Genomic DNA, 18028 nt, shown 5'->3' with positions numbered 1-18028 from the left:
ACCCAACTATTGGGGCTAAATGACCAAAGGATGAGGCAAGAGTATTTTGTTGGATATATATAAAGCCTCTATCCGAAGGGCACTGAGTAAAATTTCTGATAAGCAAAGAAAAAATAATGAAGAGAGAAAGAAGGTTCCTTCCAATTTCTGCAGCGATCATGATGTGACAATGCAAAGTACATTTCCAAAATCTCTGTCAAGTAAACGGTCTTAACAAAATATTAAATTTTCTTTAGGAGAAAAACTGTATATAAAGGCCTGTCCCTGGCAATTGTTTTCATTCCCCCTCCCCCCCCCAAAAAAAAATAAATCCCGTAACTTTAAACTCAATTAAGTCCACACAGGATGATGTTATAGGAATGATTGAAAACCGGCGAAACATTTGCGAGTTTAATATATACGGCCCGGCAAGATTTACGCGCCCCCATGCATACCTTCAAAACTTATATAGCTGCATCCTCTTATATCATTCATATTTGCAACTCTAAAACGGCGCTGATTCGGGGGCACAGCCCCCCCCCCCCCGTTAAAAAAGGGGGAAGGGGGGAGGGGGAAAGAAAAAGGAGGGGAAAAGAAAGAAAAGGGAAGAGAGAAAGAAGAAGAAAAGAAGGAGGAGAGAAAAGGGGAGAGGAGGAAAGGAAGAAAGGGGAAGAGAGAGGAGATAAAAGGGGGAAAGGATGAATAATGAGAAGGGAAAAGAAAGAAAGGGGGATGATATTTTTTAACTGAAAAGGGGTGGGGGCACGCAATTTTGCAGTGTGCATGATATGGGGTCCCTCTTGCCAGGCGTGTAGCCCCCTCCCCCCCCCCCAAAAAAAAGCACAAGAAGAACAACCAAAAAAAAGGAGATGAAAAAAAGGGGTGAAAGAGAGAATTTTTGTGAGTAAAAGGAGAAAGGAAAACAAATGGAAAAGAATTAAACAACAATAGGAGAGAGGTGTGCGAGAGAAGGAGGAATTGCATTTCTTTTGAAAGAATAATTGGAAATCAACCAGGGTCGTTGCTAAAGAAAGGCGACACCACCCACCCCCATCTGTCAGTATATTGGCGGTAAAATTGCGCTGCTGTCTTGAAAATGAGGAAAGGGGGAGGGGGGAATGAGAGGGAAAGGGAAAGAAAAAAAAAGAACATGAAACAAAGGAAAGAGAAGAGAGAGAGAGAGAGGGGGGGGGGGTAGTTGGGTGGAGTCAACACGTCGAGGGGGCAAGAAAGATACGCATAGGTAATTATGTTGCTGTGTCGGGCCCGCTGTGTCTTTTTTCTCTAATAATTTAATGAAACATCAAAGCTTCCACGCTTCGCGCGGATGGGCGAAAATGAATTCAGACAAGGATCAACTTTGAACGTGAAAGTTTCCGCGCTTCGAGCGGGATAATAATAATAATAATATGTCAGTCAGATTAAGAGTAATAATTCAATGAAACGTGAAAGCTTGCCCGGGAGGGGGATTTAGACAAGGATTGAGAGTCGAAAATAGTACAACGAATCGTTTATCTTTCTCTAATAATTAAATGAAACGTTATAGCTTCCGCGCTTCGCATGGGAGGGGAAAAAACTGAAAACATATTAGTTCCTGTCCCTGGGTTTACAGGGTTAAATTTGTAGACATTGGGCCCGGCCCCCCCCCCCCCCACTCAGTGTTATTTAGGGTACGCATATGCTCGTACCCTCTTTTTGAAAGCACCCCCTATCTGAGGACTGCCAACATTTCCGAACCCCCCTTTCGCGGGCTTTTCGCGGGCTTTTTTTGCATTGGAGACCCCCCTAAATTTAGAAAAAATGCTCAATGTACCCCCCTAAATTCGGAATAATTTCTCAGGAGTCCAAAGAGATGAGAGAAAAAAAGAAAAACACCCCCTTTTTAAAGAAATCTCCGGGTGAAAAGTCAAATACACCCCTTTTCTTACAATTCTCGGGCCGGACTTTGTCGCACGAAAAGTACCCCTTTACCGGACATTTTGGCAACACGCATGCGGTCATTCCGACCTCTGAGTGGGGGGGGGGGGGGGGGGGGGGGGCCGGGACATTGGGACATTGGCATTATATTTGTCGGTAATTGGTGGCTAGTTTTGTCGGTAATTTGTGGCCTCTACACCCCCCCCCCCACCACTGAAAAAAATCTAGCTACGCGCCCCTGAACACAGTTTATACACTCGAGATAATTTTTGGAAGTATTACCGTGATGGATGAAATACCAGACCATCGTTGTGCATCATCGCGACGTGACAGTTCTCTAACTTCTAACCAATCAGAAGGCCTCATTTTTTTTTCTCCAGGAAGCTAGTGCCGGTGGACCAAATGTGGTTCTCAAATTGCAAAAGAACCCTACTCTATATAGCTTGGAGGGGGTAGGGGTAGAGAACAATTTTACGTCATGATTACTCCAAGACTGAGTGCCTGAAATGCGCCTAATGTGCCGTGTTTTTAAAGTTGCAAATGCTTCCTATACTCAGGGAGGGGGTTCTCGAGTAGTGCTTACTAATACCCCCCCCCCCCCCCGCCGCTTCGTTTATTCGGTCGGGCCACGGGGACTCGGGGAGTCCCCCCCCCCCCCCTCCTGGATCATCCGCCCCTGGGACGATTTAATAATTGGGTCATTGATTAGGAATAGTAGCGTCTTCATTCCATGTTCCAGATCACCTTTCTTGTCTATTTTTTACATTCTTTTCTTTTTTGACTTTGAGGGCAATTAAAGACCTGTGCGACGGTCACTATAGCTGGCCCCAAAGAAAAATGAAAAGTCTCTTTTGTACATCTTCTTCCTAAAACCTCAAAATCCTGCAGTAATTTTTCCGAATCTCATAAAGGAAAGTTTTCCTTGTTTGGTTGTATTTTTAGTCGATCGCATATCGAGCTCAACTCAGCCCCGAGCTAAACTCTTCCCCCGGCCCCGAGCTCCTCTTAGCTTGCAGACAAGTTTCAACGCGATTTTTAGCGCGGGATCGGCCGCGGAACAAAAATTAGATTGACCTGTCATGTCGCGTCGGTGACCTGATGGGGGATTTCAACATACACTGTAGTCTACTCATATTTGGGAGATATCATCGTTTTTTAAAGGCAAGGCAAGGCAAGTAAGTTATCAAGTTGTTGTGTTTTTTGCTGTGGAAGTTGAATGTGAAGAAGGTGTTTTCATGTTTGTGAATACAATTGCTAGGGTAGAGTAAGTAAGGATCCGAGGAGACGCAATCCATTTTCCGTCCTGGCTTGCGCTAGGCCAAGCAGCTGCCGCTCGGCCAGGCATGACTGGACTGAGCTAGCTCTCTTGCCTTGGCCAAGCTCAGCGCTCACGGCGATGGATGAACACGGTCCTAGATCCTGCGCCCGGCCGTCGAGTTTTGTGTAGGCTATTAAAGTCTAGACCTAAAGTCATTTACTTAGTCACACAGATTGATGCTTTTTCTTATAGTATTTATACCAGTAAACTCTTTGAAAGCATGTCTTTATTTTCTGGGACCTTTTCTTTTCATTTCTCAAACCCTGCATTTACCCGAATGTTCTATCTCTTTCGTTCGTTAGCCTCTGATTTGGGTAGACTAGGCTAATGAACGAAACAGACAGAAAATTCGGCTATGCCAGCATGGGCTTGGGATTTTTTAATTTTAATCTCAGAAAATGATCTGAGTTAACAACTTACATTTCAAGTAGTCTACACTACAGTCTATGGCGGTGTGACCAAAGTGCGCTATCTCAAAAATTGGTAAGACTAAGATTTCAAAAATCTGATATCACCGATAAAAAAAAGGGGAACATAAAATTAGCTATAGATCTAGAGGGCTTAAAGGGAATTCTCTTTGGAATCGGGTGTGAAATTTTGAAAATATTGACAAAAGATCGTCAAATTTCAGCTGTAGATCTAAATCCCCGTGCGTGAATTTAGGTCTCGTTTTCAAGACTTTTTTAGATGCAGCGCACACGCTCGAACGGACATCAAATTTTTAGATCGCGATATCTCCGAAATCCTTCAACGATACATTTTCTAGTTGAACTTATTTGTAGTAAAAAACTTTGCCGTCCATTTGGTTATAGAGTCTAATTGAAATAAATAAATTTGTGTAGAATATGAGAAATCATGGATCAAATATCACATTTTGTAATATGTTCTAAAATGTCTGTGAACTTCTGTCACACATTCATACAAGCAATATTTATCAGGGAATAATTTTCCTGGTATCGCATCGCAATTTGCTATGCATTTTTGCATGACTGCTATACAAAATATCTTTTGTGTAGCAGTTTTCTTCCATAGAAATGTACAGAATTTCATTTGAAATATTTATCCATCGGCTGAAATTGCTAATCAAAAAATTTGAGGAAAATTATTCCCTGTTTATTATTTCATTAATCTTTTAGTTTTAACTTAACTTTATGTTTGAAAATATTTATAAAGAACAAATATCCATGATGGTAAGTGCTATTCAGTATTTGATGAATATTTTCTGTTAAATCCAAAGACAGTCAAAGAAATATCTTTACATACTTTGTTTGTTAAGTATCCAGACACTCAACCCGGGCCCCATTACATCATGTATGATGGGGTGACCAACGTTCGCAGATATTTTTGAAAATATTAGCAAATGTGATATTTGAGATTTTCATATTCTAATAGATCTATTTCAATTACAAATATTAACAAGTCGACAGCAAAGTTTTTTAATACAAATTGGTTCAAATAGAAAATTTTACGTCAAAGGATTCCAGAGATATCACGATCTAAAAATTTGATGTCAGATCGGCGTGCACACAGCAACTAAAAAAATTCATGATAACATAAGAACTATGGTCACACCAACGTACATGTAGTGTGTACACGTCCAAAAGTTCATGTCAATCTGTGCTTTTGTTTTTGAGTAACAATAGTGACTCAAGTTTCAGCAACGAAAACAATCCCCAATTTGCATGAAAAATTATGTTACTAATGAAATCAAATAATTTTGGAAATAGAGGAAACTTTAGTTTGCTTTTGCAGTGAGCATATCAAAATTTGAAATTAAGAGGATACCATAACTCATATCTAATTGAATGAAGATTGTAACTTTATTTGTATTTGATAGAATAAGAGAGAGAAGCAAGACGTTTTTTGACCAACATTTTTCTAATTTAAATATTTATAATGATATGATATACATCAAGGTCATGCTTGAAATTTGAAAAGCCAGAAATACATATCAGGTACGGTACACACAAATTGTCATTATTTTCATGGGACGGTAATTACAGACTGTTCCTTTTATATGGTGAACCAATGTATGGACAACTAATAAAACATTGTCATTTACTTGTTCAGGCATTAATGTTTTAAGAACAGTTTGTATGCTGCCGATGATGCTTGTATTATTGCTTTTTTAAAACCAGTATAAGAACTGTTCATTAAAGTGAAAGTTTAGAGATAAAGAAAAAGTTTGTTTGTATGTTTGTTTTTTTATTTTAATTTTTTTGAGGGGGGGGGGGGGTTATCAACACTTTTGAAATGCTTAAAGAGCTGTAGTTGATGTTAGTTTAGTAGAGTTTATATCTCCCTTTACAATTCCTTGTTTAGTTATTGAATGTTGAAAAATTAATTTCAAATCCATTATTATGTACCTGTACATGATGTGGAACATTTTAGATTGTTGAGGTCCAGATATTACACTCTTTGTTTTCGGAGGGTCATAAAAACATAAATTATTTGAATACTTGATCAAGATTTCTATGGCCTGCAAAATTATTTATTTATTTGTACATGTTATTTGTTCATTTTTAAAATAATTTAAATCAAGTTATTGTTCTGGGGAGGAAGGTCTGCGGATCACAGTTATTTGGTTAACTTTTTCCATACCCGGGCAGCTCGACCGGATGCACCTGCTATTGCAATATTTATATATGCTTTCTATTGATTTTTTAATCTCAATTCATGTTTGTTATATTGTTGTATTATGTCATGTGACTTGATTTGCCAAATAAAAGAATAATAATAATAATAATTGTTTGGACTATGGCAGTTTGGCTAAGACTTGAGATGTAATCATCCCAATTCATGAAACGCCTGTCCATGTATGTTTTGTTGTTGCTTGGTTTTGCTCTCTGGAGTATCTTTGTGTATCCCTCTCTCACAGGTTTTTCCCCTCTTTATTTAATCTTAGATTAATCAACAATGGGGGACAGAGGGAGAAATAAACCTAGGAAGCACAAGAAAGAAATATGCGTCGGGGAGGAGTTCAAAATTTCTGTAGACTTAGCTATCCAAGAATTCAGGCATGACGAATCAGAGACAGGTTAGTATATTCATTGTTTGTGTTTTTTTAATTGTATTTTTTTACAGGTGATATTTTATTCACATTTCAGAAGTCTTGGAAATACATATTATTTACAAGAAGAGGATAGTTGTGTTTAAGAAAGAATGTTCTATTGATAGTGACTGTACTTCAGGGATAGCTGTAATTATGCTTATGAGTGACTGTTTAAAGAAGTCCCCCAAAGAAAATTCAATACAACTGATAATTATGGACAAAGTACATGTATATACAAGATTTTCTCTTGAAAAACACAAATAATTTTTTGCTGAAAAATTGTATAGATATCATGGAAAGGCGTGAAATGCAATTTTGTGGCTAGCTGTGTCTCGCATGTGACGTCACGAAAGGTTTTTTTTAGAGATGATTACTGCGGGCCCCTAACATATTTTGAAGAAGGAAGTTGTTCTATTTGATCAGTAAGGTTTCCCCTTCGCAATGATATGAATCTTGCATCAATTCAAATCACTTTTGATTCTTCGGGTGACTACTTCAAAACAAAAACAGTGTAATAATTATTTGGTTCTTCCACTTTGTGTTGTAGTCCTTGAGTTTCCAGCTTCATTCAGCAATAATGAGAGGGCATACATTCATCGTCTTGCTATCTCCTGTGGTCTCAAATCAAAGAGTAAAGGGTAAGATGTGTTTTTTAATGTTTTATTTTAGATAATAAACTGTTAATATAAATGTACATGTAGATCATTCTCATTACTCCAGCTTGAAGGAATTATCGGTAATTCAATATTGATTTAATTGTGCAAGGTGGTTTATGCTTTTTTCTTGAGTATTGTCATTTAACTGTTTGTGTATTGGGGTTCCTTTGCTATAATATTGAGATATTGAATCTCATATCATAGAGAAGCCTATATAATTTCATTAAGAGGATGAGATGAAGGGGGAAAATGGTCAAACTCCTCCTTCAACACACACACATATAACAACAAATTTGTGTAAATGCTTATTTGTACTGCAAGAAATTTTTGTTTGTAGGTTTGTAATGTGCAATTCCCTTTTCACACACAAATGTTATATTATGCCTGTGAGAATAATAATGTAATTTAATTTGACACCATCTTGTTTGCTCTGCAGCAAGGGGTCCAATCGTTACCTGACCCTAATCAAGAAGTCTGTCAACAGGATGGATGATGATGGAGAGGATGATGGGTCCCCTGTTTTCCAGATGGGAGCAGCAACTTGCAACGAGTTGCAGGGGTTGCTGCAACAGTTCCCAGTTACCGCTAAGGAGCGGCAGGAGTTGCAGCCCAAAGTGGAGCGTAGAAGATTTGGGCCAAGTGAAGGTGATTACAGCCCCACTGCACTACTTATAGCTACTTGCGCCCTCTATAGCAAACAATGCCTAATCAGTGCCTGTTGGTCCCCCATGATCCCCTTTTTGTTATGTTAATTGAGAGCTGATATGATGAGATAAAAAACACCTGTCAGTGACCTTGCAGGGAGGTCTAATCTCCCCCTGGCCAAAGTAGTGCAGACGGGCTTTAAACCATATCACATATGCAGATTGTAGAAAAAAAAGTTAACTTGTTCCAGGTATGCGTACAAATAATTAGAACTGATCACTTCAAAATAAAAGTGATACATACATGGGGGGGGGGGGGGGGGGTGCCCCACCACACAAGAAACTCTAACTCTACCCATAACACCAATCCTAACCTTGATCCTAACCTTGATCCTAACTCTAATCCTAACTCTAATGCATTGTACTGATGCATAATGAGGTGATCTGCAATTGTTGAACTCATTGTTGAGTTGGAGATGATTATGAATTCAAAGCTCAAACCTCTCATGTTGTTCACAATGTCATATTTCATTCCCAGCCAACCCAGCTCGCGAGATGAACAAGGCCACTGGACGTCTCAACAGCAGCCTGCCACAGGTTCCTTCTAAAAGAAACAAGTCAGACCTTGACAGCTTCCGTCAGACCCTACCGGTCTTCGCAATGCAGAATGAAATCCTTTCAACCATCAATAACAACAAGGTAGTCCTAATCGTAGGCGAAACTGGATCTGGCAAGACAACTCAGGTACATCTTTTTTTCATTTCTAATTGGAATTGTTAGATCAATTATTGTAATACAAGACTTCTTGATTCAATTTCAAAATTGTCTAAAGTTTGAGTCTACACTTCATGCTATCTCAAGCCATGGATACTTTCCTATGTTCAACATAGAGCTTTTACATTGTGTTATTTCATATGGGCACAGTCATTATCAAATTGATCAGTCTGGTTTCATCTCAAAGGATGTCCATTTATAGATCACAGTGTGCTTATTGTTACTTTTTGTGCCTCAGGTGTAGAGTTTTATTTACATTTAACTTTCAGAAGAAAATATGAAACATACTAGAAGAAGGCAGTGTGGTAAGAAAATAAAACATTCTCTCTTGACATTGAAATACTCTGTTAATTATTACTTCTCAAGTTACTGCTTTACATCTGTTTACATCTTTTCCATTTTCAAAATGGATCTTCCATCTCGCTTTTCTCAACTTTGCCATTTTAAGGAAATACATTGTGTATACATACAGTGTATGTATTCATCATCTTTTCCATTTTCAAAATGGATCTTCCATCTCGCTTTTCTCAACTTTTCCATTTTAATTTTCATTTGAACCAGCTTCCCCAATTCATTTTGGACGAGTGCTTTGAGATGAATCGACCATGTCGCATCATCTGTACCCAGCCTAGGCGGATATCAGCACTATCGGTCTCTGAGAGGGTTGCGTCTGAGAGAGGAGAGGCCATTGGACAGACAGTGGGTTATCAAATCAGACTAGAGAGCAGGTAGGCATATCAGTGTTCTTGAGAGGTTCTAGGACACATTCTTTGGTGGCGATTGCCTCATAGTCATTATGTGATTCTAATCAAATTCCGGACTTCAACCCTGTACCCAGCATTGTAGCTACACCTAACCCTAAACCTAACCCTTAACTTACCCTAAACCCAGTTGTAACCCAAAGCCTAACACTGAACTCTGACAATTTAAGCCTAGAGCAAATGTCTTTGGAGCTTGTGTCTAATCACCTCCCTTAAAGGGGCAGAGATGGTTGGGGTGGAATCTTGTACTTTTTAAAAGGAATAACTCATACATACATGTATATGTATGAAAAATCTTCTGACTTTAGTCTTGTGTAATGTAATTTTCATTACACTGCACATTTTGAAGCAGAATTAATATGGGTGCATTCATGTTCCAAAGTACCTCTATTTGTATGCCAAATTGCACAGTGTCCTATAATTTCATGACTGAAATATACTTGTGAATGTACTGTACATCTTACCCCTACATATATGTGTAACTATTCTTTTGTAGAGTTTCACCGAAGACCCTCCTGACATACTGTACCAATGGTGTGCTCCTGAGAACCCTTATGACGGGAGATGCAGCCCTCGATGTCATCACTCATGTTATTATCGTAAGTGTTCACTTCTATTTGTAGGGCAAATACTCAGGTTGACTTATGCACCCAACTTGTGTGACAGGAAGCTGTTTAATTTTCAAGGCAAACATTTATTCCATTTTGTGTATTTCCAAGGCAACCACTGATTTTGTTCTTTTATTTGCCAAAAATGTCCTTAGAACAGACATTGCAATGTTCACTAGTAATTATTGTAGGGAGAAACATTACCTGTTATCATGTAATTCTAAAGGATACAGGAAACAAGAGGTGATGCATGATTATCTCCCTATTCCTCAGCAATCACACACATAAACAGGAGTAGCTGGGTAGCATTGGGGGGGGGGGGGGGGGAGCATGTTTGCTTGTTTAAATTATATTACCATACCAGGTGGGTGTTCCACAAAGATCCTAAGTCGAACTTATCTCTAAATTGGACTTGAACATTATGGAGAGCCATTTGTAGTCTTAAAATAAAATATACACAAAAGCGAAAATTCAAGTATTCCATATTTATTGGCATCTATCTCTATTTTGTTGTTTCTCAAACCAGGATGAAATTCACGAGAGGGATAGATTCAGCGACTTCCTTGTGACCCAGATCAGAGACCTGATGGTACGCAAGAGACATCTAACACTCATTCTCATGAGTGCTGCCCTTGATGTTCAGCTCTTTATACGCTACTTCAACAACTGTCCCGTCGTCTCGGGTAGGTGCCACACACTGCATATTATTTGTGTGTTTTTCTGTTGGTGTTAATCATAGTTAAGACTTTGAACAAGGTAGAATAGTGACAAGTTTTGACAACCTATGTAAACTGGTAAATGTGAGTTAATCTAATGTTCTGCTCACCGTCGTAAACTACCAACCGACTGATGAATCCTGGGACCCGTTTCACAAATTCTTTTTTCAATGACGAAAGACAAAAATCAGTGACAAATCTGTTGATAACCAATCAGAAGCAAGGATTTCAGTAGCTTATAACAAAAACTGTCATTTGTCACTGATGACAAGTTTTGTGAAACGGCCCCCTGGTTCCAAATTGAATCACATCTTTAACATACCTGCCAACCACCCCGATTTAGGCGGAGTTCCTCCGCATTTTTCATACCAACTCCGAATTCCGAGTGCATGCCTCAAAACTCCGATTTTTTAGGTGGTCTGTTATCAACAGACCACCTATTGATTTCGTCAGAATTTTCTTTATTATTATTATTATTATTATTCTTTATTTTTATTTCTTCCCGTTTTTTGTGCCCAGGATAACTTCAAGTTTGGTTTAGTCAATTTGATTCAATTTTGGCACAGTCATAGGTCATTGTCATGACACGTGTCTAGAACATTTTCAAGGTCATCAAGTTATCGTGACGTCATCCAGGCGCCATTTTGTGAAATCACATTATCCATCATATCTTCATTATGCATCAGCAAAGGTCATTCATATTCATATCACATATACTTCAGATCAAGGGTCAACAGGTCATGTCATCAAAGGTCACATAAAGGTCATGACGCGCGCGTATGTGCGCGTCAAAATTTAAAATTGCTCAAAATCACTAAACTATTAAACGAGAGTACGAATCAGGTCATTTTAAGCATTTCAAAATTTTCCGTCCGTTCATGTCCCCGCGCGCGGTGTGCGCGCTCACAGCGCGCGTAAAAGGTCAAATTCAAAATGTTTACATGATTTGGATTTCTCTTAACGTAATTGACAATTTACATTAATTTCAGTCACTCTTCATATTTCATAAGGCCGTGAGCGTGCGTCAAAGTTCAAAATCCGCGCGTACTGCTATGGGCAATATAATGCAAATTTGATCAAAAACATGCCATTTTAAAAATCGAAATAGCTCTTCAGATAGTCCGTCGACCCCCAATTTTTATATCATGGTTGGAAAGAGCATGAGTTGGAGATATGATTTCATACCACCTTGACTCGTACAAAGTGAAACAAAATCTTCATATTTGCATCTAAACTAAAGAAAATGTATTTTGTTGATGACGTCATTTTTGTCTTTGTTTAATTGAGATTATCTCGCTTATCAGTGATCCATTTTCTCCCAGATTTCGATATAATGTAGCCAAGCTAATTTTCTACCAGAAATATGTCATTTATTTTTCATTTAGATGACGTCATCATAGTAAAATATTCGATTAAAGGCGACAATGCATAATTTGTCATATTTGCGTGTTATGTCTATGGGAGGTCACTTATTTCAAAATATGAATCTGCATGACAATGTGTTTTGACCAGTATCTCGGTTGTTATTCAACAGTTTTCTCCTAAATTTTAGTATGTTGTCGCTGAGACTATATGTTATCTAAATCACCCCTCATTTTTCCGATAAGATGTCAGAATCACGCTCATGATCATGATCATCATCATTATCATAATGATGATAATCATCCTCATCAACATCATCATGATCATCATCATCATAATCATTACTATCAAGATCATCATCATCATAATCATCATTGTTTACATGTCTATATAACTTCTCCCTTTTTCAATATAGTAAATAATATAATCTATTAAAAGACTTGAAGACAGACCACCTTATTCGTCTTCGTGACGAATTAAATTTCTAGTTTTAATTTAATTTTTTGTTTTTTGTTTTTTTGTTTTTTTGTGTGTGTGTAATGCACATGGAGAGTATATAACTATTATGTTTGTATTTCGAAATGTAAAGCGCCTTGAGCATGTTCATGTAAAGGCGCTCAATAAATACCAATATGTATGTATGTATGTATAAGACTAAAGCATAACACAGCACTGATAACCAGATCACGCCGACATCCGCGCTCGCGCTCATAGAAGATATACACAGCGCAGCCCGAACGTGATCGTTGGTTCCCCCCCCCCCCACCAATCTACGGGCTACTACCCCAATCCTTCGGTGGTTCGCGACCTCGTAATCCATCCAGAAAAATTTACTCCTAATTTCTCTTGTCTCAGGTTGGCAGGTATGCTTTAAGATGGTAATGTTTAGAAGTTGGTCCTCAGAAATAGATAATCAGGGTCCCATTTCACAAAACTTATCAGTGACAAATGACAGTTTTTGTTATAAGCTACTGAAATCATTGCTTTTGATTGGTTATCAGCAGATTTGTCACTGATTTTTGTAATTTGTCATTAAAAAAAGGCTTTGTGAAACAGGTCCCAGGTGTGATTGATACACGACTGTAAAAACAAATTTGCACACATAAACAGCTATCTGAGAAACTTGAATGAGCCATTTGCTAAAGTACAATGATTAAAACTGCATACCAGTGTATACCTACTGGGTCTTTGCTCACTGATACTGACATGGAGAAATTTTTGATGAGATCTCATCAATTTGGAAGTAGACCATAGATTGTTATCATTTCCCTTTTAGATTCTTGCAAATTGATTTACATGGAATATTTGTCTTGTTTTGTTGTCTTCTAGTTCCGGGAAATATGTATGATGTCGAAGAGCTCTTTCTGGAAGATGCCTTGAAGTGGTAAGTCGCAATATTGACAGTAACACTTTGAAGAAAAAAATAATTCATGAAGAATAATGTTATAGTGTCATTGATGTAGGAGAAGTGGTAAAAGAGTGGTACGGAGAGATAATTCTTTGTTTTTAATATGTCAACACCACAACTGAAGAATGGTGGGAGTGGTTTCAATAAAGCTTCATTTATCCTTACTGTTAGTTTGTTTATTTGCCTTGTTTCTCTTTCATTCATACAGTACTCGATACTCTACTCCAAAGATGGTTGAATATCAGAAAGAAAAAGGAAAAGGTAATCAAGTTTTTATATCTTTTTATCTATTTGTTTTACTCACATCAGATTGTATAATAATCAAGACTAAAAGAATGAAAACATTGTATGAATGTACTTGAAAAGGAAGACTTATCATATCTGTGGTATCTATCTATTACCAAGGACAACATGTATGTTGGCTAAAATATAATATAACTATCAATGCATTTCTAGGCATTGCTAGTCATAGTCGGGGAACTGGAACAAAAGTTGATCCTGTTTATTATTTTGAACAAGCATTTAATCCTAACATGGTTCTTATCCCTTTAGACCAGGCATTTTTACTGGCCGACGTGCCTTTTTTTCCAACTGGACGTGCCCTTTTTGTTTTAAATTTGCGCACATAAAACCACCAATTGCGCCCATAATCATCTAAAACTAGACGGCAAGGCGCAAGTGTTTTCCGTGAAAATGCGCCCATAAATTATTAGAACAGTAAAAATACACGAATCACGAACAGTTTGCCGCCCACGAGCTCTCTTCTAGCTTCGTATTTAGTGCTTTAATAAGGCGCAAGTGCCGTGAAAATGCGCCCTTTGTTATATTAGGCAATGCGCTATAGCTAGCGCACGTACGTACGTACGTTCATATTATGCGATCGCATGATATGCATATGGTGCATGCTGTTGATGCACGCACGTACGTACAAATCGAAGGCCAGGATCAAGAAAACAAATCGTCAAATGGAGAAATAAACAAGCATTCAAATAGTCATTAGAGATCTGTCGAGGTTTGTTTGTAGGCCTAGTTTATTATTTTATCTCAAATAGAATTTAGAATTATCTTATTAATAAGTTAAGAACACCTACGATGTTCTCGATCGTAGTTACTCTCATTTTGCCACCAGCCGACCTCGCTTCAAAAAGCTACCCCGCCAGCTTCCCAAGACGAACGTTTCGAGTCCCGGTAAAATTCCGAGGGTGCATCGGTTTCGCTGGCAAACTTCCAGCCCGACAGCTTCCCACCAAAAGTGGCGAGAGTGTGTGTGCGAGGAACGATTTTGGTTTCGTGAATGCACGTTACGCAACTGAGCTGAGCGTGTCACTTTCAGCTGTCGAATGTCTATAAGGACATTTTTACATCTTATTTCATTAGTTAGGCCTATGTAGACCTTTCTATACAACAGTTAAAAAGATAATTTCTTCAAATTTGCTCCTACTACCGAGAGAGTGGCGGAAGGTTTGTGTGTGAGGTGCGATTTTGATTTGGAATACCCGGCCCGGTAAACTTGCCAATTAAGTCCTTCTGACTTTCGATGTTTGTGAAATTGACAATTTATTTATTCATTTGCTCATCAATATTTTTAGTTACTTTAAAATACTGTTTAATGTGCAAGTTTGATGTTCTTAAACAATCTTACCTGTTCATATTGTTAAGATTAAAAAGTTATTAAATTGATCGTTCGATCTATTCACATTATGAAATTAACATTTGTAGACTCTCTTTGAACTTATGATTAGATAAGCGGCCTATCTGTTTTTGGAAAATTGCCCCTTGCTCTGGTAAATTCCCGTGGCAAAGGGCAACTTAAAAAAAAAATTGCCCCTTGCTCCTGGCTGCTAAATCTAAGGCTTGCGGGCCGCCGCCTTGTTTGCAGGCGCGTAGCCAGAGTTTGGTGTTTGGGGGGGCACATACATGTAATCGATCGAGGTCAAAAAAAGGGGTCTACAAAATTTCAATATTTTAGGGGGGGCATGTGCCCCCCGTGCCCCCCCCCCCCCCCCCCCCGTGGCTACGCGCCTGCTTGTTTGTATGTACCGTAGACCTCTATACATTCTGTGAAGAAGCTGGTGCTAAAGGTCATGGGAAATTGATCCTGCACAAGTTTCATAAAATACACATGACATCTAACAAAAATAGAATCAATTTTTTTGGCCTCATACTCGATGCCCTTTTTGTAAAATATTTTGGCCTCAATGCCCTTTTTGTAAAAATATTTTGGCCTTGGTGCCCTTAAAAATATGAGGTACTCGAGGCCAAACTGGCCTTGCCCTAAAAATGACGAAATTTAAGGCCTGTACTTCAATTACTTTTTGTGTAAAGGAGACTTATAGAAATGATTGGTATCACTATTAGACAATATTGGTCATGATGAATTCGTTTTGCACATATGCTAGCAGTACTAGAGCAAGGGATATATGTGTTCATTGCATAGAGATGTTAATATTGTTACATTTCGTGTGAGTACAGTATTGTCTTTTTCAACGGTTAATAAAAAGTTTGATAAAATTAGTGTTCATTCCATTTACTATCCACCAGTTGCCAAGCAACAGCAACAGCTTACCAAATGGTACACAGCAGACCAAGTGGGTGGAGCCTCGGCAAGCAAGAGCCAACCCATGGCTCCGGTCCACCCGTCAGTAGACTCATTATCAAGGGACTTCCAGGGAACCTCTATGGGACCATCTGCAGCTGATGTAAGGATGATGAGCATATATCTTCTCGCTATCCATTTTCTTATTTCTTTGCTTTTAGTAAAACCAGCAGGGCCCCATCTTATAAAGAGTTGTGATTGATCCAATTAATCACAAAATCTCTAATCAATTACAAGTTTCTAGTCTCTCCTATCTCTAATATGTCCCTAATTGCGATTAATTTCAACTGTTTATAAGATGGGGCCCAGAAAACTGTAAAAAGATGAAAATAATTTTTTTTTGGGGAAAATCTGATCATTGATCCAAACGAACAAGGACCTTTTTTTCATGGAGGATAGTATATTCTTATTTTTTTTGTTGTTCTGTCATTTTAGCTGTAATGTTTTTAGAACTTCTGTAAAACCAGAAACCATCACAATTTGTAAACAAGAGCAATTTATAAGGCAAGAAATGGCTGGAATTGCAAAATTCATTATCTAATTGTGTCTGTTGTAATTCAGCCATTCTGTGGCATAAAATTTAACAAATTTGCAAACGTTCCAGGTGCACAAATTTTGTGTTAGACAGTATAATATCCTAATTAGATCTTTCAGGTGATGTATCTTGCTGCAATTTTACAGACAATAGTTATAATAGTTAGAAATTTCCACAAATCTGTTAACCTGTTTGCCCATGTCTTTTAACCTATCCTTCCGCCTTCCATTGGACTAACTTGCAAAAAATCTTTTGGCAAGCAAATTCTTGAAAGTATACGCTGTAGGTAATTGGAAAACTTTCTTGTTCTTCCAGACATCTATTGACGTTGAGGACATGCCCGAGTGGTTAGTCCATGATATGGATAGCGCCATCTCAGACTGTTGGAAGACAGGCGATAACGACTACTTCTCGCAACTCTTGTACCTGCTACTCAATGAGAATGTCAGTGGTGAGTAAATGAGGAGAAGGAAGGGGTTATACTTCTACATAGCTCCGACCAATCCTATTTTGGAGGAATGATTCCTAGATTCCTCTCTTTTTCTAAAATATTATGTGTGAAAAGTATAGAAATTAGACTGTATTCCTAATTTTGCCATGAGAGATACCCTAATTTTTGTCATGGAAGGTTGGCAGATATGCTTCTTTAGAGTCATCTGTCTGCAGAGAGCGGGAAGAGAATTATCATGTTAAAAGTAATTGATTGTCTTCTAGCTCATAAAAGTTGAATCATTTGTAATCAAATTCTATTGCTCTCATGTGTGACCCATTTGCTATGTCTAATCATAATACGAGAGTCATATACCATTCTGGCCGTCGGCCGATCAATCACTCTGCTCTAATATGCTCCATTTATTTTGATATCTTATCATAGGGTGCTTTAAGCCTGTAGTTTTCATGTACTTAACATATATTTTTGTTTCAGGAAAGACTCCAATTTTATCTTCACAATACCAAGATGAGAGTGTCCTCTTGATTGTGAGCACTTAGTCTGCATTTTCATATCAAAACAGTTTATGACAAATTGCAGCATACAAATAGATGCACCAATAAAAGAGAATGGTAAAGACCTATGTAATGAAAGAAGAAAATGATGAATGAATCTAAGACCTATGAGCAGGTATATTTATCAAGGGTACCACAATTAAGGCTATTGCCTTTTCTTATGTTCTGTCACCTCATTGTTTAATAAACTTTGGGGCTTTATATTGTGAAGAATCAACAAAGATCCACTATGTTTGTGTTTCTTTTTGGTTGGTTGTTTGGTTTTATCTGACTGCTAAGAAAGCATGCATGTGTGCGTAAGTAAGCAACCAGGGGACCTACGACTTTAAGTCCTCTCTCAGGGACTTGGTAATGAGGATTAATGCTTTACAAAGGGCACTAGCGCATCAACTTGGTTTCGAACCCGGGACCTCCCACTTACAAGACCACTGCTCTACCACTGAGCCATCACGCCTCTTCCTTGTTTTTACCCCCTGTCTCCAATTCACAGTTGACTACGCCCACTCTGAGTCCAGCGTGACCCCTCTGATGGTTGGAGCTGGACGGGGCAAGGTAGAGATGGTTGAGCAGCTTCTAAGCCTTGGTGCAAATGCTTCTCTCAAAGCATCGGATGAAAGGTAAAACAAAATCCCATTTGGTACTTATAGATTTCCAGTGAATACTGGTAGGTATACATTGCTTTCCTCTCGACCTCATC

The 18028-nt window shown here is 38.3% G+C and overlaps 1 protein-coding gene across 1 annotated transcript in view; it reads left to right on the top strand.

Moving 5' to 3' along the window:
- Positions 1–2969: 2969 nt before the first annotated feature.
- LOC578334 (3'-5' RNA helicase YTHDC2) overlaps positions 2970–18028 on the top strand; it is a 34067-nt gene continuing 19008 nt past the window's right edge. The window contains exons 1-13 of the mRNA XM_030976830.1: positions 2970–3071; positions 6120–6251; positions 6814–6904; positions 7359–7567; positions 8105–8310; positions 8902–9068; positions 9598–9700; positions 10236–10392; positions 13117–13171; positions 13404–13456; positions 15737–15894; positions 16642–16777; positions 17822–17948. Coding sequence (XP_030832690.1) covers positions 6131–6251; positions 6814–6904; positions 7359–7567; positions 8105–8310; positions 8902–9068; positions 9598–9700; positions 10236–10392; positions 13117–13171; positions 13404–13456; positions 15737–15894; positions 16642–16777; positions 17822–17948 — 1583 coding nt within the window. The 5' untranslated portion in view covers positions 2970–3071; positions 6120–6130. The remainder of the gene's footprint in view (positions 3072–6119; positions 6252–6813; positions 6905–7358; positions 7568–8104; positions 8311–8901; positions 9069–9597; positions 9701–10235; positions 10393–13116; positions 13172–13403; positions 13457–15736; positions 15895–16641; positions 16778–17821; positions 17949–18028) is intronic.

Source organism: Strongylocentrotus purpuratus, unplaced genomic scaffold, assembly GCF_000002235.5.
Source record: "Strongylocentrotus purpuratus isolate Spur 01 unplaced genomic scaffold, Spur_5.0 spur5_scaffold_9, whole genome shotgun sequence".
Lineage (NCBI taxonomy): Eukaryota > Metazoa > Echinodermata > Echinoidea > Camarodonta > Strongylocentrotidae > Strongylocentrotus > Strongylocentrotus purpuratus.
This window is presented reverse-complemented; position numbering and strand designations above follow the sequence as displayed.